Here is a 25,607-nt window from a genome sequence, read left to right as displayed (position 1 = left end):
CCTGGTCCTGGAGGGCTGCTGGTCGCAGCAGCAAGGGTGAGGAGCTGCAGATGTTTTTGTGGTGTTCTCCAAGGCGATGCATGGCCTCCTTCCTGAGCAAAACAGTGTCCGAGATGTGTGTGGGTACTACAGAAATTTCTAGACCCCAGAAAGGAAGCAAGAGTAAGGAAAGCTGTGAAGGAACAGAGTTTCCATGCATGAGAAGGAAGTCCTGTAGTGAGGTTGATCTGAGATACTACCTGTCCTGCTGTGCTGAGGTCCTGTCTCCCTTGGAGAAGCATCCGCAAATGCCAAATGTTCATCATATTCAGTGGTAAAGTTTTATTTCTTAAGGCCTTATTGTGAAAGATTCAGATAATACTAGTAGGAATTGTTGACAAAAAAAACAAAACACCCAAATTTTTTCTTTCCACAAGTGTGTGCGTATTCCACACTTGTGGAAAGAAAAAAAAAAAAAAAAAAAAAAAAAAAAACGAAAGTATATATATGCCTGTAGCCCTGAGTCTTATATGGTTCATACCCCAAACTGTCCCTAGATTTTAGATGTCCCTGTTGCTGCTCTGGCAGCCAGTGACTCTTGTTCAGAAATTCTGGTGGATGCACTCAATTTTCCTAATAGGCTTGTGGTGAATAAGCACAGGAGTTGGGAGATCTGGATTCCAGACTCTTCTCAGTCTTTGGGGTTTAATTTTATAGCTCTTGCATCCAAGGATAGTATCCAAACTTTTGGGCTTGCAGACAAGGCTGGAAGATGCCTGCCCTTTTTGTTTTTTCTGCTCATGTAGGCCAGTTCCAAAAATAATAAAAGGTGTATCAGAATCTGTACCAAGTCAGAGTTAGCAAGAAGCAACTGATGATATGACCCAGTGATTAAGGAAGACAGGTGGCAGAAGTGAATCCTGGCTTTTGGTCTCTGAGTTTGCTTGGATATTTTTATTAATTTTGTCATTTTCTAAACTGTCCACCAAGTGAAAACTAGAAATGCATGCCAAAGCTCAGATGGAAGTAGCCAGGTAAGGTGTTTTTTGTGATTGTCAGGCTTCTGATTCTTTCTTCAGTAGTGTGCATTGTCCTCATCCTTTGTAAATGAAAGTTTACAAAGCCTTAGTTTTCTATATTGTTTTATTTATTGAGACTATTACTGCTGCATATCAGATTCTGAAATTTATTTTTCGTGTTTAATGCCTGAACTCTGACAGTGCAGAAGGAGTAAAGCAATAATTTGTGCCAAAAGTTTTTCTTACCTGGAGAATTCAGTGCAGTATATTTTCTGCTTTTTCCCCTCTAGACACCTAGCTGTTGGGCTGAAGAAGGAGCAGAAAAGAGATCACATCAGCGCTCAGCATCATGGGGAAGTGCTGATCAGCTAAAAGAGGTGAGAAGTTTTTCACAGTGGAGCCTTTCTAGATTTGACATGCCCAAGACATTTTTAAATCCCTATCTGGAGTCCAGGAAGCTGCGCCCTTTCCCTCCCTTCTGTTGCTTATGAAATAGGTTTTACCTCCAATGTAAGAGTTGTTGTAGAGTGGTTGTTATTTTATGGCTGTTGGATTTCCTCCCTGCCTACTACACAGTGTTGGCTGTGGAGGAGTGGCCAGAGTGAGTGCTGTGGAACCAACTTGTTGCTTACTAATTGTTCTGTTCAGTTACCTTAGGTAGCTTTCTGTTCCTTAATGCTGGTCTCCTGAAAGAGACAGAGTGTAGGTTGGTATGTTAGCATATTCTTAGAAATTTCGTTCAAGTTTTAGGGTGGAGATAGAGAGAGGACATCACTTTCACAAATGAAAGAAGAGGGTAACTGTTGATGCAGTAATGGTATGATTACTTGAAATGATCTTTAATCAAATATATTTTGCTGTAGACTACAATTGGAACTAGAAAAAACCCACCAGAAGTAAAGTGGATTTGTGTCATGAGAAAGTAGATACAGTAAAATGGTCTCCCGCTCAGCTCAAATGGCAGTATTTCAGTTTTTGTCCCAGTAAACTCCATTCTGTCCAGACCTTGTGTGAGTCCAGCTCTGCCCAGTACCTAATAACTGGCCTACAGTCAGTCTCATGCCCCTGTGAGGAAGGGTGCAGCCTCTTTTCAAGAGCTACACTTTTTAAGAAATCAATCTTGCGATATGTTCGCATGTGGTGTGACTTCTCCCTGATACTCTGGGCCTTTTGCATCCTCTCTCCTGGCTCCTTTGAGAAGAAAAGTATAGGTTATCTGAAGAGCTGATGTTACTGGCGATATATAGTCCTCTTTTGGACAGCCAATAATAGGAAGAACAGTTGTCAAAAGGAGTGATGTAAATTTAATCACTTGAATTTTAATGTCAAATTTGATGAATATGGAATAATCTTGCATTCCAGTGGTGGCAATAGCCTAGTTTTTAAAGATGAGGACCAGGGCCAAAGCGAGGTCAATCTAAGGAGGATTGTCTGCTCCCATCTCATTGAGTACCTGTTATGAAACCCCATGATAGCTGAGTTATTAGTACATGGGCCTTCAATTTGCCTAGGTGATTTCATCTGCAGTTGTGAGGGAGGCACTCAGAATCACGGATATATGTGCCCAGAAACTAGTGCAGAAAAAGTTTTGTGTCTGAAAAGTTTTGGCTTAAACATTACCTACCAGCCCAAAGGAATTGTAGCAGGGGCAGGAATAGCATCTGTATTTCCACGATAATGCTTGCCTGCTTTTACTGAGAGACCATCCTTCATCTTGTGTCAGTTCCCTATCAAGTTCTGCAACAAGCAGCTTTTCTTCACCACAGGGCTGTGACTGTCAGTGATAGTGAAACCTTCAGCACGTAAGCAAGTCTTTGCCATTTGATAAGTGATCCATTGTGCTAGCTTGACATCCCCTTTATGGACTGGCCACAGGAGAGAAAGAAATATGTGGCCAGTGGGTTTTGTGGTTCCTTTCCAGTAGAACACAGTAATGGAAAAAATGTTATGTGTGGAAGGGAATTGTTTCTATCCAAATTTTGCAATGGCTGTTCACCCCAAAACCTGCCCTTGTATTCTCCAGCTTACAGTTCTTCCCCTTCCTCTGTTTTCCTCTTTTCAGTTTCTTAAACCAGTTTTCTTGCCTATTCTAGTTACCTGGGTTCATAGTCCCAGTGTCATTCTGCACTCATTATCCAGCCAGTTCTCTTCTATCTTCCCTTCCTTGAGCTCTTACTCTGTTACCTTCTAGCTCCTTTTCTCTTCTGTCTCTCCATTGTTTAGCTTCTACTTTATCCCTTTATTTTTCCTTTCCTTTACCTTTAAGTCCTGGTTCCAGCTTCTCTGTCTGGCTACTTAATGCCTGTGTGGTGGGTGTTAAGAGTTTGTTCAATACCAACAGCATCTGTGCACTCATTTTCTTTGTGCCACAGTAATCTGCAGTTTCTGGAAGGAGAAATTCTCTGAGGCAGTTCTATTCAAACTGTAAAGCCCACTAGAGACAGAATTACTAGCAAATGTAGCTGCCAGTTTCAAACCTCTTTCTTGAACGTGTGCAAACTGAAATTTTTGCTAAAGCTTCACCAAATGTAAAGATTTTTGCAAGGGAGCAGAGGGACACATTTCCAGCATAAACGACCCCCAGACAAATGTTTGGCTTTCTCTTCCAAACCCTTGGACAACAGAGATTGCCAGGTAAAAAGCTATGGTAATGTGTTTTAGCACATAAAATGGTAAAATGATTTCCACCCCCTGTTTCCTTGTAATCTCATTCTTAAAACTCTGATACTTTTACTGAAATCTCTGATGGAAAGGGGATAGGAAAGCTGATGGTAGACATAAGAGAAAATTTGACAAAGATATAGGCAGCTGAAAGCAGGAGCTTAAGTAATGGAAATAAAAGTATCACCTCTCCTGGGCAACTGCATTTGTTATGAGTAACATAGGTAACAGTAGTTCTGCTCAGCATTTTGAACTGTTTCCCGTAGCATTTGACAATAAACAAGTAGGTAGCTGTTTACAGTTTCCTTGGCTTGTTTTAGCAGTTTGGGTTAATGTTTTCTTGTTCCAACAATTAATGGAATGATTTCTATAATGTATTTTTTATTATGTTGATATTGTAAATTAGCCAAATACTTGTATGCATAGCTTTAATTAGTTTTGATAAAAGAAGATTGAATGTGCTTTTAAGTTTAAAAAACTCGTTTTTTTCTTGGTTAGTTTGAGAACTCTTACAATTAAATGCATCTGTTTAGCACAACTGGGAACTCTTCTTAAAAGATTTACATTTAAAAACACTAAAAATAAGTGTATGGACTTAAGATCCCAAGCAATCAAATGAATTCTGTATTCTCATGTTAAAAAAATTTTCACTTTCAGTAGTTGAAAATTATTTTGTCCTTGAAATAGGTGGGTGTCAGGATTGAATCTGTCTAGTAGTGAAATAGGCAATGCTTGCTTTTTTGTAGTGGATCTATTAAAAAAAATAAAAACTCCCCAGCTCTCAATAGGAACTTTGTAATCACCTCCTAACAAAATATACTTTTTTATTTATTCTGAAAGTTTCTACTGCTTGTTTTTACAAAGTCTTGAATATAGCTTGTAAGATAATGCCAGACTTCTTTAACATTATTTTAATAGATGGATGTCTTGACTGGGAGATAAAGATTGCTATCAGTCTTTGTACTGGACACAAACCAAGTAGTGGTTTGAACCACTGATATTTTTCCCCTATCAACCTGAATAGTTAGTTTGATATTCTGTTGAACTGGGACAATTTTAGTTGTAGCTTACCCTGAACTGGAATTTACCCAGAACTAGAAGAAGCCAGGGTTTAAAACAAATAGCTTTCAGTTCGTGTAGGTTTTCAAAGATGTGAATATTTCAGACAACTGATTTTTCACTCTCCTTAAGCACCTCTGTATGCTGTATCTGTTACACTGACACCAGCAAACCCCCATCAGAAGGTCCCTTTTGCTCTAACAGTACTTGAAAAGGACTTTGGAATAAAAGAGAATGGAATATGAGAGCTTGCACTTCTTACATGCTTTCATACAGCAATTGAAAGATTGTATTCAGAGGTTTAGGGTGAATTTCTAATGCTTGTTTTGCACTTTGATCTGCTGGTTACTTTGTTTATTAACAAATGGTTCATGAATGAGTTAGATCTTGCTCTCTTTAATAAGGAGTTTGTGGCTTGTTCAGCAGTAGGAAGTTACCATGTTGTGTACCTGAACTGTAGAAATACAGCCTGTTGACTGGTAAATATTAATGAGCATTTGGACAGGAATGGTGAGACGTGACATGTTCCTCCATATTAATAGTCTGCATCTAGGTCTCTTCAAATAAAAAATTGTCAGGATACTCAGATTAGTCCAGTGTTGTAAAGAACCGAACTAATTTGCTTATTTCTCAGATTTGTGCCATTAGTTATATTGGACTGCATGCATATTACAAGTGGTGTAGACAAGATTAATATTTATTTCAAGTACACTTCTAGATGTAAAAATATTCAGCAAGCAAAAAAATATATTAATAGATTTTTTTTTTCCCCCCTCCCTATCTTCTTGTTTGTTCAGTAATCTTTCATGGTCATCTTATAGTTGGCCGTAGACAGTAAACCATCAAGGCTGACCTGCAAGTTTGTGTCCTGAATGACCCTGACATAGGTTTATTACTGTTACAATGCTCTGCTCTTATAATTAACTTTAAAATACATGAAGAAAAGCGTCTTTCCTATACATCAGAAATATTGCAGTGAGCAGTCACTGGAAGAGTAAATGCTGAAAACTTTTTAGATTTTTTTGAAATGCGCGCAGATGTGTGTTTTGTGTCCCCCTCACCATACAGTCACATGAGAGTACTTGCCAAATGTGAATTAAAAGATGCACTTTGAAATTAACTACCATATATGTTTACATCTTATCACCAAGTAATTTTAAATAATTCTATCTGAACATTGGCAGTAGGGTTCAAATTGCATCTATTCCTTGAGGAATTCCTTGATTTTTTTTCTTTAAATTTTTTAAAAATTTATTTTCACATGTATCTTCTACAAAAACACCTATATTGTATAATGAAAACTTTCTGCCTGCCTTCAAGCTTGGTACACATGGAGAGCATTTGAGTTGGTATACTAAAATCATTGTCACATTTTATGAATCTAAGTGCACATATGTGCTTTAATGTCTTCAACAACTGCATGCTTTAAAGGACACACAGTAGATCTTTTTGTGATGATTTACATGTGTTCCTTAATATGACTGTGTATGCCCCAGTCGCCTTCATGGTCAGTATTTGGACATATGAGGGAAATGGTTTCCCAAACCCTTTCTGTGCTTAGTTGCCCTGTTAAAATGGGAGTGTTTTGTTATTGCACTTTTTTTTTTTTTTTTTTTTCCCCCAGCATAGCACATTATTCCTTTTCTTTCCCATCTTTATAACTGAAAGATCTGTATTGCTGCCCTGGATGGAGTTCAATGTCAGAGCATTTTTACACTAGTGTAATGTCTAGATCTTCAAGGACATGCTTTCTGATACCAACCACTTAGCACCATTTTCTTTTCACAACAAATTCCCTAGCTCATTAGTTGCATTAGGTGGCCAAAAGACAGGATCTGCTGCCTCTATGAGATACTTGGTAAAACGGGTGCCATAGAGGCATATGTTTCAGACTTCTTCCTTACTATACAAATTAGATCTGTTTTCCTAGGATTAGTGTACCTCACACTTCTCTGCAGTTCATTTGGGTTATGTTTGATGCTCCTCTGCTGCTTAGGAGGAAGGTGAAGATAAACTTTGAGGAAGCTAGCACAGCTACCTCTTCTGTTAGTAGTAGTGGCTCTATTTGAGTTTGGGATGGAAAATAATTATCAATAAAATAAATTATTGGGATTTCAGGATTAGCTTTAGCAAATGGTAGATTCACTGTGGACTCCCCTTGGTGAAGAGAGGGAGCATCATTTAGTTTGGACGATTCTTCTGTCATGTACTTGGTGCCACTGCCTGCTTGCTTAGTGTGGCTGCTCTGAAGCTGGGTTCTCTGTTCTGGCAAGCCTCTGTCTCCTCTGTCTGGAGGATGAATAAGAAGTGGCAGATTTGTTTTTATATGCCCATCCTTACTTTCTCTTTTTTTTGTCTAATGGTAAATACCACATCATAGAAAGCCAGGGTACTTCAAATTCAGGGCTAAGGAGAGACGATCTAAGAAGGCATATTTATTTCTTCACTATATTGCATATTTGGCTTAAGTAATCGTATCAGCTCCAGATACACACTCAAATTCTTCAACAGGTTTTTATCTTTCTCCCCAGTGACTCAAGAAGCCTTTTTCTGTTACTGTCAAGAACCTACTGACTGCCAAAATATACACATTCTTGAGGTGGCTGAGAGATCCTCAGATTCCAGGGGTCCACGATTCCTTTCAGGATATCAGAGCTTCAAGGTTTTGGTCAGCCTCGAGACATACCAGCCTATCACCACTCTCCCATTTAATGCTTTCACTGTCCAAATTTTACAGTGAGAGGCTATGTTCTCAAAGATTTGCAAGCTGTTTGCGACAGAAATCAGTCAGCCACATCTCTGAGGTGGAATCGTTTTTAGTAGCATGCTCCTGAGGAAAGCTCAGAAAGCCAGATTTCATTTAAATAAATAAATAAATAAAAATAGGGTATTCAACTTTTTAACTAGGAGGAAGTGCACAGCATCAAGGAGAGGCAGCATAAATAGAAGATTTATATACAGCACTCTCCCTGCTTTCTGATTATTCTTTTAGCAGCCATCGCAGTTTACAGCTGTCTTCTGATCTGGGCATTGTTTTTCTCTTCTATTTTTAAGTTTTTAAATGGGGAAGATGAAGATTATTTTCCTGTTCTGCTGTAAGACATAAATCTTTGTAGATGTATGTATACTTACCAGACTGGTTACCTGCTTGCTTTTTCATCTCTGTATGGAGCTAGGTTTCCTAATTGCCATTACTCCTACAAGGAAAATAGACAAGTTCTGGACAATTTTTTTTTTTTTTTGTAGAGATGAAGTATCTCTTCAGAGTCCTTCTTCTAACATGGTGCCTGAGTTGTAGCTTTCATCAAGAGGTTAGCCTCCCAGTTCTCCAAATCTAGCTCGTCTGTGTTAGAAACTCAGTTGTATTAGGGCTCTGTCTGCCTTGATGTATTCTATACACAGACCCTTTTGGAAGTTTTGGAAGTCTGAACTGTTCGTCTGTTGTTGAAAGATCAAAGTATTCAGCTGTTTCAGAGTAGCAGTTCTCTGAATATGGGTAATGAGCTGTGGCAGGACTTGATATGAAGCCTTAAAGATGGATCTTTCTTTTGTGAGTGATACCAGAAACATCACAAAGAAAAGTCCACAGCCTGGAGCAAAGCTCCATCCAAACCTCTTCACCAAGCCCTGCCATCTCTGATGCTGTGAAGAGTGATGTGAAGTGATTCTCTACCTCAGAGTTGCTTTGCAAGAACACTAGAAATATATTGCTACTTGGAGTTAACCACAGAGTGCATATACTTGTAAGCTGTCACTCAGAAAAAGAGATTAGTTTCTAGATGATGAAGTTCTTTGAAATATGAATTCCATGTGCATTCACTTCTCCATACGTGCCTTTCAGGTTTTTTAAAAATTTTATCTTTAGCTGAGTTAAAAATGAGATGGGGCTGCACATGCTTTGCCTTATATGCCAGAGTGCTGAGCATGAGGAAGAGTGGGACTTTAGCCCAAAGGAAAAAGATTATCTAGTCTTAAGGAAGTGTCTGTACCTGTTGTGTGAATTTACACATAGTCTAAACTTCTGAGACAATGCTTATAGACCTAAATAACCTCTTTCATGTAGAAATTGTTCAGGAGGAATAAATAAGTGGAGGAATCCCCAAATTAAATTCTTTGGTTTCTGTTAAGGAGCAGGTCCAACAGATGATGGCTTTAGTTGCATTTGACCTTTAAAATATGTAACTTTTGATTAGACATCTTTGCAGCAGACAGCAGAAAAGATAATTCCGTCTTCCTGAAGGAATCTGATAATTTAGCCTGCAGGGAGATGCTGTTAAATGTATTAAATACATTCTCCAAGATGAACAATGCATATTGATTGCCAGTCATTTGTGAAAGCTCTTTGCTTTTATGATGAAATATTACTGGAAAACTTTGGTTGTGCTTAAGCTCAAATTAATTAAACTGTAGGCTTAATAGTCCCCAGTTTAAACCAGTTATAGGCCAGAAATTGCTACAGATTGTCATTCTGACTACTCTTGTTTCCATCAGTTACTACAGTGCTTGCTTGTAAATGAGGAAGTTTAGTAATCAAACTAAGCCTGCTGTCATATTCAGGTTGGTGAATAGGGCAGATACTTTGGAGAAGCTATCTAATAAGCAGAAGGAAGCTTTAATGCTCATGCTTCAAGGGAAGGCAATCCCATATGCTTATAAAATCCTCCAAAGAGGACTTAAAATGTCTGTGATTCACATTATACATGAAAATTTGAGCAGTTATCCATTCGATAACTCATTATCTCTTCACCTGAACTTCTTTCCAGCAGATTGCCAAACTGAGGCAGCAGCTTCAGCGCAGTAAGCAGAGTAGTCGTCACAGTAAAGAGAAAGAACGTCAGTCACCTCTCCATGGCAACCATATAGCAATCAGTCAGACTCAGGTAAGTAGATAGTTGCTTATATTAACAGCTTCCTACCTTGTCAGCGTTGGATATATAGCCTGCTGTTTCCTCTTGTCTTTATTCTGTTTGTTTTCTTATTTGGTACACTGAAATGCTGAACAACCTGATACCATTGCATCTGTACTGAAATTTATCTGATAGTTGTCATAATAAAAGAAAGTAAGTTCTCAGCAGGATAGTGACTGAAATATATTAAGATGCTGTAAAAATTCTGAGCATGGCCAGGTAAGACTGTGTTTCCAGGAATATATACTTGCTTCCAAGACTGACTTTTGTGGTACACTTTCAAAAGTCTCTGCTCTCCTGGAAGGTATTTGCTTATTGGTTTTGCAACCCAATTTCATCTGAGCTGGTTAAAAAAAAAAAAAAAAAAAAAAAAAAGAAGAAGAAAGCACCAAGGGTAAGCAGTCTGGATTGGCAACCCGACAACTGATCAGACTTTGAGCAGCAAGCAGAACACTAACTGGTTTGTTATGAACAGCCTTGTAACCTTACTATGTATTCATCAGTAAAAGCAATGCTGTATCACCACACATTTGAGGGGAAAATCTCATTCCCTTGTCCTATTTTAAGAATCTTTCTGATACTTCATTTATTAGTCAATTCCTGGACAGAGAGGGAATTTCCACATGACATCAAAGACAACAATGTTGTGGTGCTTATACTTTCTAGAAGGAAAAGTGATAATTCACCTTGAATTTAAACTCAGATGAAATTGAGATGATGCTTGCCACAGTACTCCATATCTGATGACTGGTGATTAGAGGATCTGTCACGCTACAGGATAAAAGTCTTTTTCTTCATAGTTCTGTCTAGGACATACCTTTTGGTTGTTACAGTAGTCCAGAATCATTGCCAATACAGGATCGTGTCTTTTAGCATGAAAGTTTGTGGTAGCCGTGGCTATGTTACAGTACAGTTCTTACGGTGCATTTTGAGAGTTTCCATCATATTAAATGGGAAAATTGCTATAATCACCAGCCTGTTCTTTTTCTAGACACTGTGCCTTACTATAAAACCTCAGTCAGACGTAATTTTCAGGATGCAAAATACTATGTCAAGATTATGTTCATGGCTACTCTCATGTTCTATACCAATGGGCATTGTGATGACAGGACATCTTTCCAGCCATCAGTCTATGGATTTGATATCCTCCTCTCTTGAGCAGTTAAGCTCAGGCTCCCAGTCTGACAGCTGCTGTTTTCTGTTGTCTTATTCTTTACCTGTTCTTCCAAGTGATGTGTGAGTTCAGGCAAATTTTAATATAGCTGATCATTTTAACATTAGCCTGATGAGACGATTTTTGTTTTCAGGTCATTTTCATGTTTCACAAAGATATAAAAATTTGCCTGTGCTTTGAGTATATCTTTATTTCTACTATTATGAAGATACTGACACACATGAAGAACAGCTTTGGACGAATTACCTGGCCAAATTACCTGTCCATGAACCAGATTCTCAGCAGTGTGCAATGGAAGATGTCCCATGTAGTGCCTGCTCTAGCCATTACAAACTGACAGTAACATTGAAACCCAATTATGAGTTCTAAAGCTCAAGCAAGGTTCAGTCAATGACTTTGTGAACCTTAAGCCATTTGTAGAAAGCGGTTAATCATGTCTCATTTGACAGTGCAGACATCTGAGTCCTGATTCAATTTCACTGACAGTGGATCCTTAACTTGGACCCCATGTTACTAATAGGTCACTGTCTGAACTCCTGAAATGCTGGTTCTGTCATTGTATTTCCTGGCTGCCTTTTTAGCTAGCTAGTGTTTTAGAAAGAAGAAGTTGAGCCATGATGGCTGATCCTTTATGTTCCTCCTTCTGTTTGGATAAAATATGGTGGTTAAAACCTAATTTTCATGTAGGAAATTGATAGTCTTCCTGAAACTTTTATGCCTCTATAACAAAGGATCCCACTACATTTTGCGCAGAAAAGGGTTTTGCTTTCCACCTCAAAGTAAGCTGTTGCAGGTACCTGTGCCAGTATTTATAGACACGGTAAAAACAGTCTTTGACACAGACTGAAATCCACCTAGGACATATACTTTGAAGGAGCATTCTTTAATACTTGGAGCTTGCTTAGTCATGGCTTGTACAACATCTTGATTTCTCAAGAAGGTATTCTCTGATGAGGCCAGTGGAGCTTTCAGTTCTGGCACCACTGTGGGAAGCTGTCCTGCAGGCAGTGTGTTTTGTCAGAGTCAGAGAATGCCCCCGCACAAATGGCATGCACCTTTGGAGCTGCACATTGTGCAAGGTTCATTTGGCAATAACTCAGAAAAAAATTTACATTTTGTCTTAAGCATTCTGTAATTCTGTGAACAAGAGGAGAACATATATTGGGAAGTGTGTGCTGTTTATAGCTGTCAGCAGAAGTGCATCTGTGCTATGTAGCTGCTGCCATGGCAGAGCTTTTGAACTTGACTGCGCAAGATGCGTGTGCACGCCTGTGAATGGTTCCTGTTGGTAACAGGGCTCAACTGCAGCAGGTTTTCCTGAAAACTATACTTGTATTTATTTGCATGCTTGATTCTTAAACTCAAAATGATTTCTTTTAAGACCTTTGACATAAAGTTCTGAAAAGCTATAAGCTAATGAAATTAAAGGTTCAGAATGAATGCTTTATTTTTCATCACTAAAGCCAACCGAAACAGGATAAAAGTGCATTAAGTGAAAATTTCAGTTGAGTCGTTAAGCTTTAGGAATGTTACAAAATGCCTTTTTGATGCCAGTTAAACCAGCACCCTATGTGCACCACATCCCCCTATTGTGTATTCTGGTATACCTGTCTACTTACTGATAAGTGTAGTAGTAGAATGCTTTTATTATAGAAAGCTTCTTTGAGTTAAGTAGAGGTGATTTTAGTGGCTTTTGATTTATGCAGGCATTTCTTTTTATTCAAATTAGCCAAGTAAAGGTGGTCTTCTAGATGGCAGAATTAATACATAGCTTCTTACTTTTTACTTTTTTAAGTACTGGTCTCAGACTTCTGTCTTTATTCCGTTTTCCAACTTCAAATCATGTTGCTCTACCTTCTAGGCTTCTATTTCCAGATCAGTCCCTATGCCACTGTCAAACATTTCAGTGCCAAAATCAACTGTTTCACGTGTGCCGTGTAATGTAGAAGGAATAAGCCCTGAACTGGAAAAAGTATTCATTAAGGAAAACAGTGGAAAAGAAGAAGTATCCAAGGTAAGTTTAAATTAACGTGTTTATGGTTGCTTTTTCTTTGTAATCTGTAAACACATGGGAAATCTTCCTCGTGAGAAACGTTCTTGTGGCTGAAATTACAAATAATTTTCTTCAAAGAGCTGTTTGTCTGAAAATTTTGTTGTAGTGTTTTAGGGTGGTGTTTGTGGTTGCTGTTTTTTGGTTGGTTGTTTTTTTTTTTTTTTTTTTTTTTTTTAAAGGCTTCTGGCCAAACATACTTTGTTTAGAATGCCCTTTCTGTAGGGAATTTGAAAGTTTTTCTGCGAAATGCAAGTGCTTGAAAGTTTAAATACTTCAGGCTACAGTAGTAATTAGAGACCAGGAGATTAATTTATTTGCTTTGTTTTGCATTCCTTTTCTTAGGTAAGACTTAAGTTTCCTGTGCTGTGCTTTGCTTTTTAGTTTTAATTCTTTCATAAACTGAATGTGGACCATTTTACTTCCATTTTACTTCTCCATGAGATATCTCCATGTGGGAAATACTGACAAATGGGGCAGCTTTTCTTATGTGGGAGACCTGGAGCATTGGAATTGTCACTGAGGAGTGCTGGAGTGCTTAGATGACACTTAAAATGTGATATACTTGGTTTACAGCCACTGTTTCCTAAATAGCCAGTGAAAATTTTCTGCTGTGGAGTAAACTACTGTTTTTATTACTCTTCTCTAAGACGTAGGTTCTTTTCTTGTGAATAGTCATGTAATAGCAATTCAATGTACAAGTCAAGCTATAAAACTTTAATCAGAGGTTTAAGATTCCAGAACCTGATATTTGTAGTTCTTCATCTCGGCAGTAAACTTAAGTTTTCAAATAGTCTTGGCTTCTCCTGGGACTTAGTTGTGCAGACAAAGCAATCTTAGGAATGAAATATTGTAGTAGTAGAAGTTTTATGCTAAGTTTGCTTTCCTAAGGTTGTCTCATCGTTTTAGAAGGGGTGTGTGTTATAACAGGGGAATAAAGAAAAAAAGCCAAACACACAAACTGAAACAGAAAGCCCAAATCAATAAACCTTGTTGCACCATCTCCAAACAGGGTATAAAAAGGTATGTGTTACAGTGCCACCACTGATGTTGCTATGGCTAGGGTTGTAATTTCCTATGGTTAGAGGACATTTCATTTATTTATCAGACAAATCGTCTTCGAAAATGTTGTCCTTGGGATTTAACAGCTTATTACTTGGGATGCAGAACTCAGTTTCCTAAGTTACTGAATGTACTGGCTCTGATCCAGCAAAACAGTTAAGCACATACTTAAGTGCATTGTTGGACTGGGGCCAGAGGTGCTCAGCAGTTTACACAACCAAGGCAATAGTGAACCCTTCCTCCAAACATCTAGCTTGGGAGAGTCTTCAGACACAAAAGAAAGCCATAAATTAGACACTGCCCTTGAAGTCAAGTCCATCTTTGTGGGCAGAGAGTTGTTTCCTGCTATGTAACTGCTAATTTCTGTGAAGTCTGGTCTAGTGAGACATAAAGTGGGACTCCTAGCCCTGGCTTTGAGCTTACTAGATCTCATCGCTTACTTATGGAAGATCATAACAAGAGTAATTTACTCAATCCTACTGCTGGTGAACTTTCTCCTAATAAAACAATTTAGCTTCTTTTTAGCCTGGAGGAGTTGGGGTGGCTAGGTTAGAGGTTATGAATTACTGAACAAAAGATAAACCATAGGAAACCAAAATTCATTAGTTTCACTGCTAGTGAAACAATTTTGTTTTCTTTTGATTTTCTGTCATTCTTGCTGTAGCATTCTGTATTTTTAGAAAGTATTTTAAAATAGTAATCAAAGGTAGTTGGTTGCTTTCAGTGATCTGTGAAGGGTAAATTATTCTGTAGGCTCACTTGTAAGACTGGTGTTCATCTAGATTTTCAGCTGGTTTCTTTTAACCTGCTTCCACGTTTACTTCACAGTTTTAACAGTGCATGTTCAAGCCTTAATTTTCATATGAATTGTTCTGTTCAGCTGCATAAAGCACTTTGTGCCCTATTGTGAATCTGTGCTCATTTATGAGGAAAGATTTGGGGGATAACATGCAACCTGCTAAAAAGACTGAGAAGGAATATTACCTTTATTTTAGGTGCAGCTCACTCCCTAATTTTTTTTTTTTTTTTTTTTTTTTTTTATCAAATTTAGGTACTACATTAGTAACTTTCTAATTTCTTCCATTTAATTTTGATAACCACATTTGGGCTGTGTCAAGTAGGATAAAATGCATTTCAGTTCTGTTAACTCTTAAAATTTTAGTCTAATATTCTTTAATTTTTTTTCTATTTCTCATCTCTTCAGTATAAACTTGTGATTTTTTTTTTTTTTTTTTAAACAAACTGTTTCTTAGTTCAGGTATTAAAATCGGACTAGGTGATATATAGGACGAAAACAAGCTTAAGGTTAAAGCAGCTTTATGGATAGTTTTATGGCTAATACTTGAATTACTTTTTAAATTTAGCTCCCAGTTAAAATGGTTAACCAGTGACACTTTCCTCCCAGTTTCATACTTCTTTGCTTAGTCTTCAGATACACAAATGAATTTAATTTATTTTTTAGACTTTCTTGTTTTGTTTTGTAAGGTATGATGTTACATACTTTCTGTTTTGCTGACTTGAATTTTTGTAATCCTACTTCTTAAAAAACTGTATAAATAGATTTGGAATATGTCCGCTGTCGTCTTTCATGCTGACTTAGTTCTGTTAGTTCTTTGAAATGCTCTTTTTTAATAATATTTTGATGATAATAGAAATTGTACCTAAAAAAGTACAATTGTACTTTAAAAAGTACAGTTACCTATAAAAGTAAAATAATTATTGTAGACATTAGTCTTGTTATTTTTGTGTTTCACAGAGATAGTTGATGATACAGTAATGTCATTATGTCATTGCCTTTTAATAATCTAATTGACCATAAAGTTTAGGTGTATTGTAAGTGGTCAAAACATTCCAAATATTTAGTTCTTTTCAGTTTAGCTGTGTATGTGTGTATTTTTTCAGATCATTCATCTTGCTTAGTTAGCTGAAGGTGTTATCTTTTTTCTTTCATAAAGCTAAGTTAAATTTGGCTTTTGTGAGTCACTTTTAATTGCCTCCTTCATCTCAGATTTACTAATAATCTTTTAATTAATTTTCTAATGCATTTATCCAAAGATTCTGGATATATTTTCCTTCCTGTTTCATAACTTGTTGACTAGCTTTCCAGGAAAGTGCAATGGTGTGTGTCTGTTCACACTGTAACTTGAGCTTTTTGTGAAGTTGTGGTGGGCCTTTGTTCTTTGTCTCATTGTTGGAGACTTTGGTAAAATAAGATGGTGGATTTACTGTAGAGAGTAGCGGGTAATAGGTGTTCCCTCTTAACAGAATACATTGTGAAAATGGCTTCTAGCTTGACATGGACACACTCATGTGTCTCCTATTAGGAAAAAAATACATGGTAACTATCTTTCAGGTATACAAAAGTAATAAGAAATGAAGCAATTTTGATGGGCTATCACACAATATAAGTGAAATGATTAATGTGTTTCTTGTTTGATTTCTAATGCTTCTGGAAGTAGCAAGATGGTTTTATGTACCCATCAGAAGACTTAATCCTGTAATAAAAGGACTTTTTCTAATTTGCACAGATGCAGAGGATCATCACTGAAATCTTCACATCCTTTATCTGAAGAGTCTTTTTTTTTTGCAAGTGCTCCTTCCCAGGATACATGATGTTTTTTTGCATGTACACCTTATCTAATGCATTGATGACTTCATTGATGCTAGAAGGAAGAAGCACTTCTCTATGCCTGCCTTTGTGTTCCAGTCTAGAGAACGGTTTTTCAATCAAAAGCACTGAATGCTTTATTCTCAAGAAGTTCCCTCCCAAACAGGTGTAAGGCTTGTGAAGAACAGATTATTTTTAAGGCTCCCATTGGGATATTATGTCATCAGGAATGCTACTATGATACTAAATAGGGTCTTTTTGGGTTTTTTTTTTCCATTGAAAAAATTGATACTGAAAGCAGTGTGGTGAATTTTAAGTGTATGGAGACATGCATGCTGTTGTTAAATTGAGCATTTGCATATCTCTACCTTTACAGGGAGATGAGGCTAGTATGTAACTGTGTCCAAGAACACACTGTCCCATAGGGGTTAGCAGATGTCCTGTTAGAATGCATTTGGCATAAGGTTAGTACGTGACTAGAAACTTGAGAGAAAAAAATAATAGGGGGGAAAAAAATCCCCATACCCCCCAACAACAAAAACCCCAGTATACAGAATGAAGTAATTTCTAGTTGTTTTCCATGCATGGAGTCTTATGAAAACGAAAACTAATAGCAGCTGTACCAAATTAGTTACCCTATTTCTTATGTTCTAAGGTTGTGAGGACTTCCGTTTTTTAAATAGCTTAGGCATGACTCATGGAAAGTAACTTCTGAAGTATTTTTTTATGTTGATCAGGTTTAATGCATAAAGTTTTTAAAACGTGGAATACTTTTAGTTGATATTTTCGTGAAGTTTTTTGCAGTTGTCAAAACTTGGATGCAATATTTAGGGAAAGATAAATACAGAAGCATACTAATCTGAAACATTTGCAGGCATTTTCTATGCCTTAAAAGTTATTTTACTTGGAAAGAGTGGTAAATATTTAGCTTTTTTCTATTTGTGTATGTATTTAGAGGCATGTCTAAAAACAGGGATAACTTCTTGTACCTTGAATTCTAATTCAGTAGAGGTTGAAATATGTGATTTGGGATATACTTCCTGACTACATTGTTCCTCCAGGTGTGGGAGAACATCTGTGTTATCCTGAAGTCTTTAATTACGGGATCACTTACTGTTTTTTTCCCCTTCCTTGGAATCCTTGCTTTACCTGTTACGTAGAGCATAGTATGTGTGCTTAATGAGCAGCTGTTCGGTGTTTTTGTTTTCTCCTCATTGGATACGTGTCCTAATGCTCACTATTGAACCTTACTTTGAAGTCAGAAATATGAATTTCTTCCTGGGTTTTTGCTTCTATGTAATAGGAGAGTGTCTGAAATTTTGTTCTCTTTTTATCACACCTGTGTAAGAAGAAAGGTGATATTATCTGCACTTTATGGATGGAGAAACAAATCCATCAGGCTTATATAATGTGATTCTTCAGGTAACTCAGGATACTGCATGCCATTTTAGGAGTTTAAAGTGCAGCTCCCATAGTCTCCTCCTGCATCTGTGAATGTTGAAGACTTTTGCAAATCAGTCCTATATGGACTGGGCATCCAGAAAAGATACTGTAAAAGAGAGAGGTTGGTTCAGATGGCTTCCTGGAATCTCGTAGAATTTTTGTGGCAGAGACGGAAATAAAAACGCTGTTCTGCATGGCAGTTATTTTTTTGGTTAATTACGAGACTGTTTTCTTTTTACAGCTTCAGTCTTGTCTTCTACCTCTCTTCTGTCTGTAAAAAATGATATAACGCTTCAGGTCTATCTTGTGCACTGAATGAGTCATGGCCTGTTGGGGGTGATGGGAATGGCAACACGTAGTCGTGTTGTAACGCATATGGGCTGTGAACTGAGCTGTTGGAACAGACCACACAGCTGTGTCCAAACTTTTCAGCATTTGATGTAGCAACTGTAATGTTCTCTTTATAGTGTGTTTCTTTGCTCTTAATTGAAATGTGAAATGGTATTAACTGGAAGGCTCATAAGAAGAGAAAAGGTTCTTCCTGCTCTGCTGGGTCTGCCTCTGTATAATATGTGGTGGTTTTCTGGATAGACCGTAGCTGAAAAGGGGAGAATGCAGTCCTCGGCCAGTAAGCTTCATGTCCTCATTGTTAGCAAAAATGTTGGGTTGAATTTAGGCTCTGAACAAGCTGTTACTGTTTTGGAATATGTGGGGGAAAGGAAAGCAGTAAAATAAAAATGTTGCCTTGAAGTGAGAAGGAAAAAGGCATTAGTTTTTTGTAGCTAGAACGTTTAAGCTGTTCTCCGTGGTCTGAATACAATCCTTGCTGAAGTGAAGATAAAAATGATACTTAAATCTTGCAGGCATTTTTTTTCCCCTTTTAAGCAAAACTGTAATTCTGATTTGATTTCTTACATCTAAAGCAGCGGTGTCTATGATAAAACGAATTTTTCACTGGGAAGGACAAGTAGACCGTGCTGATCTACCTCTGTGAACGTGTCTACGCAGTATATTGCAGAATGGGATGCAAGATCACACTGGCTGGTGCCTGCTAGGCTGATAAGAGTGGGCAGTGCTTACTAGTTTGGTTCAAAACAAAGCTTGTGAACCTTGGATAAGCCTGTGCATCATCTCCATAGTTGCCATTTTGTCAGAGGTCACCTTTTAGAAGTAAAGGATGGAATGCAGAGGTGTGCAAGAGAATTACGGCTTACTAGCAAAACTGGGATGGTTTAATTTATAATTGTAATTCAGTTGGTTGTTATAGCAATAGTATGCCATTGTATTTGACATTTTCTATCTTCTCTTTTATCCAAATGTGATCTCTGTCAGGGTACTTGTTTTTCTTTCATAATAACAGTGACCTTTATTGAAAATTGTTTTAGTAAGTATAATTAAAAATCTATTTGTTGGGGAGGTTTTCTTTTTATGAACCATCATGAAAAATATAAAAACATAATGCTAGCATGTGTTGAAGTGTATTCTGGTGTTAACTTCGCATTAAGAGAATATGGTTGGCTTGGAACATCTGCACATTGTCCCCACATTCAGCGTAATTAATGGGTATTGTGTCTGTTGTCCACTGCATTACTTCCTTGTGTAAATGTTGTTCTTTCAGCAATGGCTTGTTTGCTGTCCTTGAGGCCTTGCCTCGTTACTTCAGTTATGAGTGCTACAGCCTGACATTGCTTAGGAGTTTGATCTTTCCTCTGTAACCTGAACTGCTTGTTTCTCTTGCAGCCTTTGGATATCCCTGATGGTCGAAGGGCCCCATTACCTGCTCACTATCGTAGTAGTAGTACACGAAGCATTGACACTCAGACTCCGTCTGTCCAGGAGCGCAGCAGCAGCTGCAGCAGTCATTCACCATGTGTCTCTCCCTTTTGCCCTCCTGAATCTCAGGATGGGAGTCCTTGCTCAACAGAAGATTTACTCTATGACCGTGATAAAGGTGAGAGTAGAATGGCCCGCCTTTACCTATGGGAGGCATGTGATGTCCTGCTTTTACAACTACCTTCATTTTACTCATTACATCAGTTTTTGTTTTTGTTTGATGGTTGTGGAGGGATTGAGGATTTATCTTAAAACTGGTTTTGTTTGTTTACATATCTTTTTCCCTCTTGTTTGTGAAACTTCACAAACATCTTCCATAAATACGTCAGAGGAGCACAGCAAACAGTCTTAACTAATTTATGAAGATTCTAATGTGAAGAATTCAGACTGTAACGTGTTTATGTTTAAAAAAGGTTTCAAGAAGGTTTGTGGTAGACTATATATTCATCGTGGGTGAGTTGCTAATCAAAATGGTGATGAAGTTTTGGACTGCTTATAAAAGCACTCTGCTTCTGAACTCTTACATTCTACTTGAAGCTATTTGGTGAGGAGTTCAGGTATGAGTTTGAACAATCTGATGGAGAGTAATTACTTGTCTGTGTATGTTGCATAACAACCCAAAATTTCTGAATAATTTATGTGTTTATATGTCAATATCCTGCATTTTTTCAAAGTCTAAAATATCATTTGGTTTTGTAGAGGGAGTAAACTGGAGTTTCAGTAATTAAGAGTTACTGATAGAACATGTAGTATGAAAATACAGGCATCAGAGCAAAAAGACTGATTTTTTGCGCAACTGTTTACTAATGAAATTATTCTTGGGCTTCTGATCAGCTAGCTGGAAACATGGACTTTAGTTTGGAGGGATGCAGGGCTTGGGTAAAACATGCAAGCTAGGAGTAGTAAGTTTCATAGAGGAAATTAAAACTTCTAAGATTTAGCATAGATTTAATAAAGAGATAAAGACAGTAGTATTTTGAGGTTATAAGTAAGGTTAAGCCTTTGTTGTAAATATTTGTTGTTTAATAATTCTTAAAGTAATTTGGGAATAAGATTGGGGAAGGCAGTGTGAGAAATACTAGCTTTTCTTTGTTTCTGGAAAGTATTGCTTCCCCATCTTGGATTTAAAAAGAAGTAGTGGAAAACAAATCCACCTGCCCAAATCCTGAATTGGGGGTGGGTGTGTGCACATGTGTAAGTTATCCACGTCAAAGTAAAAGTCTTAGCTCAACATGAAAGTTGGCCATGCTCCAAAATTAACAGATATTAGCTCCCCCCCCGCCCTACTTCTTTCTTACAGTATACATGTGAATTGTAACATGTTGTCAAGACTGAATCACTATAGAGACATCCACTGAAGTATTAGCACACAAGGAAACGTCTTGACAGGTAAATTTGTTCATATATGTCCTGATAACAAATTTAAGTTCAACAGTGAGGAAATTAAAATAATAATTCTTTTTGCAGTTAGTACTCAGTTATCACGGTAATTGGAATTTTCAGTGTTACTTTATTGGCAGTAGCGAGTGAAGAGAGTTTGAAATAGTGCATCTAACCTTCTTAATGCTTTTCAAGGGTTTTTATCTCCTGTCTTGGATTTTTTGAACATCTAATTGGAGTAAAATTTATTGGCGAACTTCACAATGAGTAGATACTTATTTGCAGATTTTGGTTTTAAGACTAGGTTTAATGCTAGGTTTGTATCAAAAGATTGCTTTAGTAGTAGCATATAGGTGATGATGATAAACAGCCAGCTTTGTAAAGTTAATATAATTGCATTTTAAAATTAGTTTAAGTAAGGTACTTAATATCGTGCTTATGAAAGATAAAAGCTTGAACTGCTCATCACAACTTCATTCTTTAAGGACAAGGTAGAAACTAGAAAAATGTGTAGTGGTTTTCCAAGAGAAAGTACTTTGTTCTGAGATTGTAAAAGTATAGTTAGAAAGATCCCACAGGTCAGTTGTTCTGAATGTTATCTTCAAAACAGTGAAATTACAGATAAATGAGGGATAAAGGTAGAAATTATAAGGGAATAGCAAGTTTTGAGAGTTTTTTTAACATCTGTTGTTGATGTTGAGTGCTTTATAAAGCAAAACTCACGAAGTTTTTCGCACCTTTATTTTAAAGGTTTTCGTGATGCTAGAACAAAATTGTCGTGAGTTTGCTGTGAGGCCTGTAAAGTTTTGAAAAATGCATTGTGTAACCAAGTGTAGACAATTTAAACCCAAGACATGTTTCTGTTACTTTTCTCAAATTGAGGTTTTATTTTCCTCTCTCTGTGAATAACTTCGCTTTACCATTAAAAAAATATAATTATCAGCTTTATGAATCAGCTTCTGAGTGTGTTGCTGAATAGGAAAGGAAGTTTAGTAGTTTGACTGAGACATGAGCAGTGAGAGGAGCCAGAGCTCTGTACAGACACAGCACTGCTTTACATTTCTAAAGCATCTTTTATTTCTTGTGTAAAGCTGTGCTTTGGCCTGAGGCCCTCACAGCTGCTCTTTGGACTGTATCAGCTGTTTGGTTTACATTTCTGCAAGAAGCTGCTAAATCTATTGAATTTTTCAAAAGAACGTGAGAGCTAAATTTCAGAAAAGGCTCATAATACTGCTCCAAATTGTGATACTGAACGATACTGATTGGAGCAGAGAGGGAGGGGTGGGAGAGAAGGTATTTTAATGGCACCTGACTTTATGGTTTTTGTTTCAAATATCAGCCTATTGCAAGGTAAGTGACTGCCTTGCTGCATTAAAGCTACTGGTTTCACTAGATCTGTTTTATGGTACTCTGACCCATGAGACTATAATTCAGCATGCCACATAACATACTTAGCAGCTGTGACAGATGTAAAGTTCAAAGGCATCCTAAGGTATAAGCAGATTAAATTTGGGGGTTTTTGTACAAAAATGGATAGTATAACCTCTTTTTTAGGGATTTTGATTTAGGTGCTTTTGTATAGCATTGTGTTTTCCCGCTGTTGCTAGCAGGCGCAGCATGTTCATGAAGGTGAACTGAAGACACTTTTTAACTTCTGGGCATCTGATTCATAGTTTTTAAAATTAAAATTGTATGTGAAGTCTTTGGATAGTCTTGAGAAACAAAGGTAATTTTGAACTTTTCAAAACAAATCCCAAGATTCACTGGCAAAGTTTCTTGTTTCCTTTAAGTTTTGTCACTCAAAAAATTGTTTTACAGATTCTTTTGTAGTTTGCCTTCTTTGTTGCTCCAATGTATGCAAGATAAAATTTGTGGTATTAAGTCTTCTGGTTAAAATAGTCATTTAGTGCTTAATTATGATCTTAAATATATTCCAGATAACAGAATATATCCATCTTGAACATTTATGTTTAGAAATGCTGTGTAGTAAAGCTCCATATTGTCTGCTGTGTGGTTATGGTAACAAAACTCACTTCAAAGGTTACATCTGTTAATTTTCAATTATTGTCATCTTAGTGGAATTTGATTAGTTGGCTGAAATCTGCCAGCGGAGCACACCCTGCTGGTGGAAGTCTGGAAGATGTAGACGTGTCCTGTGACGGGAAGGCTCATGTAATACAGCCTCTGAGACAGTAAAAAAAAATATGTGTAAATAGCTCAGTTTGACAATACACATTTATAGTGTCATTGAGGATTAATAATGTGACGGTTTAGCACTTAAGAGCTTACAAGATACCCAAGCAGAGACTGGCTTAAGCTGTAAATTCAACCTCTTACCACTTTAACTCGTGGCCTATTTTCCCAGTACCCTTCAGTTCTTGCACTGCTGCTGTACGTGTAGCACCAACACCAAGCTTGTACGTGTGGACTTCCTAATAACCACACATATTTTTCAAATGGTAATGTGGTGTGTGTTTGGTCAAAATGAAACGCTAACAACTTAGTAAGCTTTAAAAGCAAGGAGGGTAAAGAGGGAAACTGAACGGTTAAATTATACAATTTATTTTTTTTTTACTTGTTTAACAGCTGTCTTATATAGAAAGCTTCAGCCAGACAGGGCTAAATAAACCAAAAACTTGATTGAAAACTGAACTGGCTAGACATGACTCTGAATCTTCCAAGAACTGACTTAACTTTGAATTCCGTTCGATTCTTTCCTTGGATGTACTTCCACAGTTTTCCACTATTTGGTGGAATGAACAGTAGCACATTTTATGTCTCAGATTTTTTAAACAGAAACTTGGATCTTCAATTTTAAATATTAGAAGGAGGAAACAAACTGTCTGGGTTCTGTTAATGATTTCTGTGTTTGGAATGAGCTGTGTGGGCCAACAGTGGAAAGATGCCAGCAGGACCATCATGCTCCCAGCTTGGCAAATATCTGCATTGTCTCTAAGCTTTTTCTGCCTTCGTACAGTTAACACCTAAAATTCTGTAAACAGAAATTCTGTGTTCACTCTACAGCAGGAAGGAGATGAATAATCAATACACTACTGAGGTTCACTTCAACTGTGTTTTTTTTTCTTCTATCTTTCATAGTAAATCTCCAAAGGGAAGTCTGACATTTGAGTTCATCTGTGTCCTGTAAGAGGAAGTGGAGATGTTTCAAAACCTCTAATGATTAGCCTTTGTATTTGAGTCATGGCTATACAAAAGTTTATGTAGTTACTGTTTGCAAGCTGTTAAAGACATCTTTGTATGCTTCAGTGAACCTAGATCATAGAGCTTGAAGCTTAGGTTGGTTTTCCAGTGTTGCTAAAAAGGCACACATGAGCAACAGCAGAATAAACAAATCTATCTTGAGTTAAAAATGGTAGAGTACCCCACATCAATGGAAAGGTTCAAAAGGAGCTAAAGCAAAGAGCAGTTATTTCTCTCCAAATAAGGTGTGTTTGTAAGTTGGGGAATCCTCTTTAACCTTGCCATTTCACTTCATTATTTTAATTGTATACCCAAGCACAGGGAGCGTTAGGGAGCCCCTAATACTAGCCTGATATAGATGTTGCTCTTTTAAAAGGTAGAAGGCTAATTTTCTGTAATTATTTTTGTACCTACTTTATTTTTTTAATGCTTTGAGTATAATTTTGTCAAGATGAGTGTTTAAAGTGAACCTTTTCAAAGTCTTAATTTCTCGAACTTTTGTGCTTCTGTCAGTACCAGAGTTGAGCCTTCTCTCTTATATTTTCCAAAAGTACAAAGAAATCTGCCTATTACCTTGTGTCCTCGATCTTCACACCTTTAGTTCTAAGTATGTCTAGTAAAATATGCACACACAGCGAGAGTTATGAAGAATGCCTATATCAGATAGTAGTGACGAGAGAATGAAATTGTCAAATTTTTATTTTGGATACTAAACCAACTCAACAGTTGAAGCAAGTAAGGTAGGGCATTGTAATGATGAGGTATCAGCACCTGTGTTACAAACATTCTTTGTTTCTTTGCAACTTCTGAACTATTCATGAGACTAATGAGGTCAATATTCCAGTGAGGAATTGTATTAGAGTCAAATACATGCTGTATACACACATTTTCAGTAACTGTGTTTATACAGTGAGAAGATGTATTATCATTACCACTCATAATTCTTCTGCATGTATTACGCATATTACCTTGTTCATTTATGTTTTTTGAAATACATAATAAAGAACATATTTGTTTTCAGGATCACAGCTCTGCTTTGTTGCGATTGCAGTGTTCTGGATAAAAATATCCTCCTGTTATGTGTTGTTGTATGATAGATTACTGCTGCACTGAAGCTTTTATTCAGAAGAAATGTGCTATACAGGGGTGTGCTATACAAGGAATAGCCTGCAATAAAGGAAGCATTGTGGTAGAAGCAAACCGGCATAGTGGCAAAATTGTGAAAAAAGGC

At 37.2% G+C, this 25,607-nt stretch overlaps 1 protein-coding gene across 3 annotated transcripts in view; it reads left to right on the top strand.

Annotated features, from left to right (window-relative positions):
* Positions 1-25,607, top strand: part of GLCCI1 (glucocorticoid induced 1) — a 59,875-nt gene that overhangs the window by 29,996 nt on the left and 4,272 nt on the right. For 2 of the 3 annotated variants that reach the window (XM_032991687.2, XM_042801980.1), the window contains exons 3-6: positions 1,289-1,375; positions 9,482-9,598; positions 12,661-12,813; positions 19,703-19,913. In XM_032991687.2, the coding sequence (XP_032847578.2) occupies positions 1,289-1,375; positions 9,482-9,598; positions 12,661-12,813; positions 19,703-19,913 (568 nt within the window). The remainder of the gene's footprint in view (positions 1-1,288; positions 1,376-9,481; positions 9,599-12,660; positions 12,814-19,702; positions 19,914-25,607) is intronic. The other variant, XM_042801979.1, reaches the window with a different exon arrangement.

This window comes from Tyto alba, unplaced genomic scaffold, assembly GCF_018691265.1.
Source record: "Tyto alba isolate M040663 unplaced genomic scaffold, T.alba_DEE_v4.0 Super-Scaffold_38, whole genome shotgun sequence".
NCBI classification, from domain to species: domain Eukaryota; kingdom Metazoa; phylum Chordata; class Aves; order Strigiformes; family Tytonidae; genus Tyto; species Tyto alba.
Note: the sequence above shows the minus strand (reverse complement) of the source record. Positions and strands in the feature narration are given on the sequence as shown.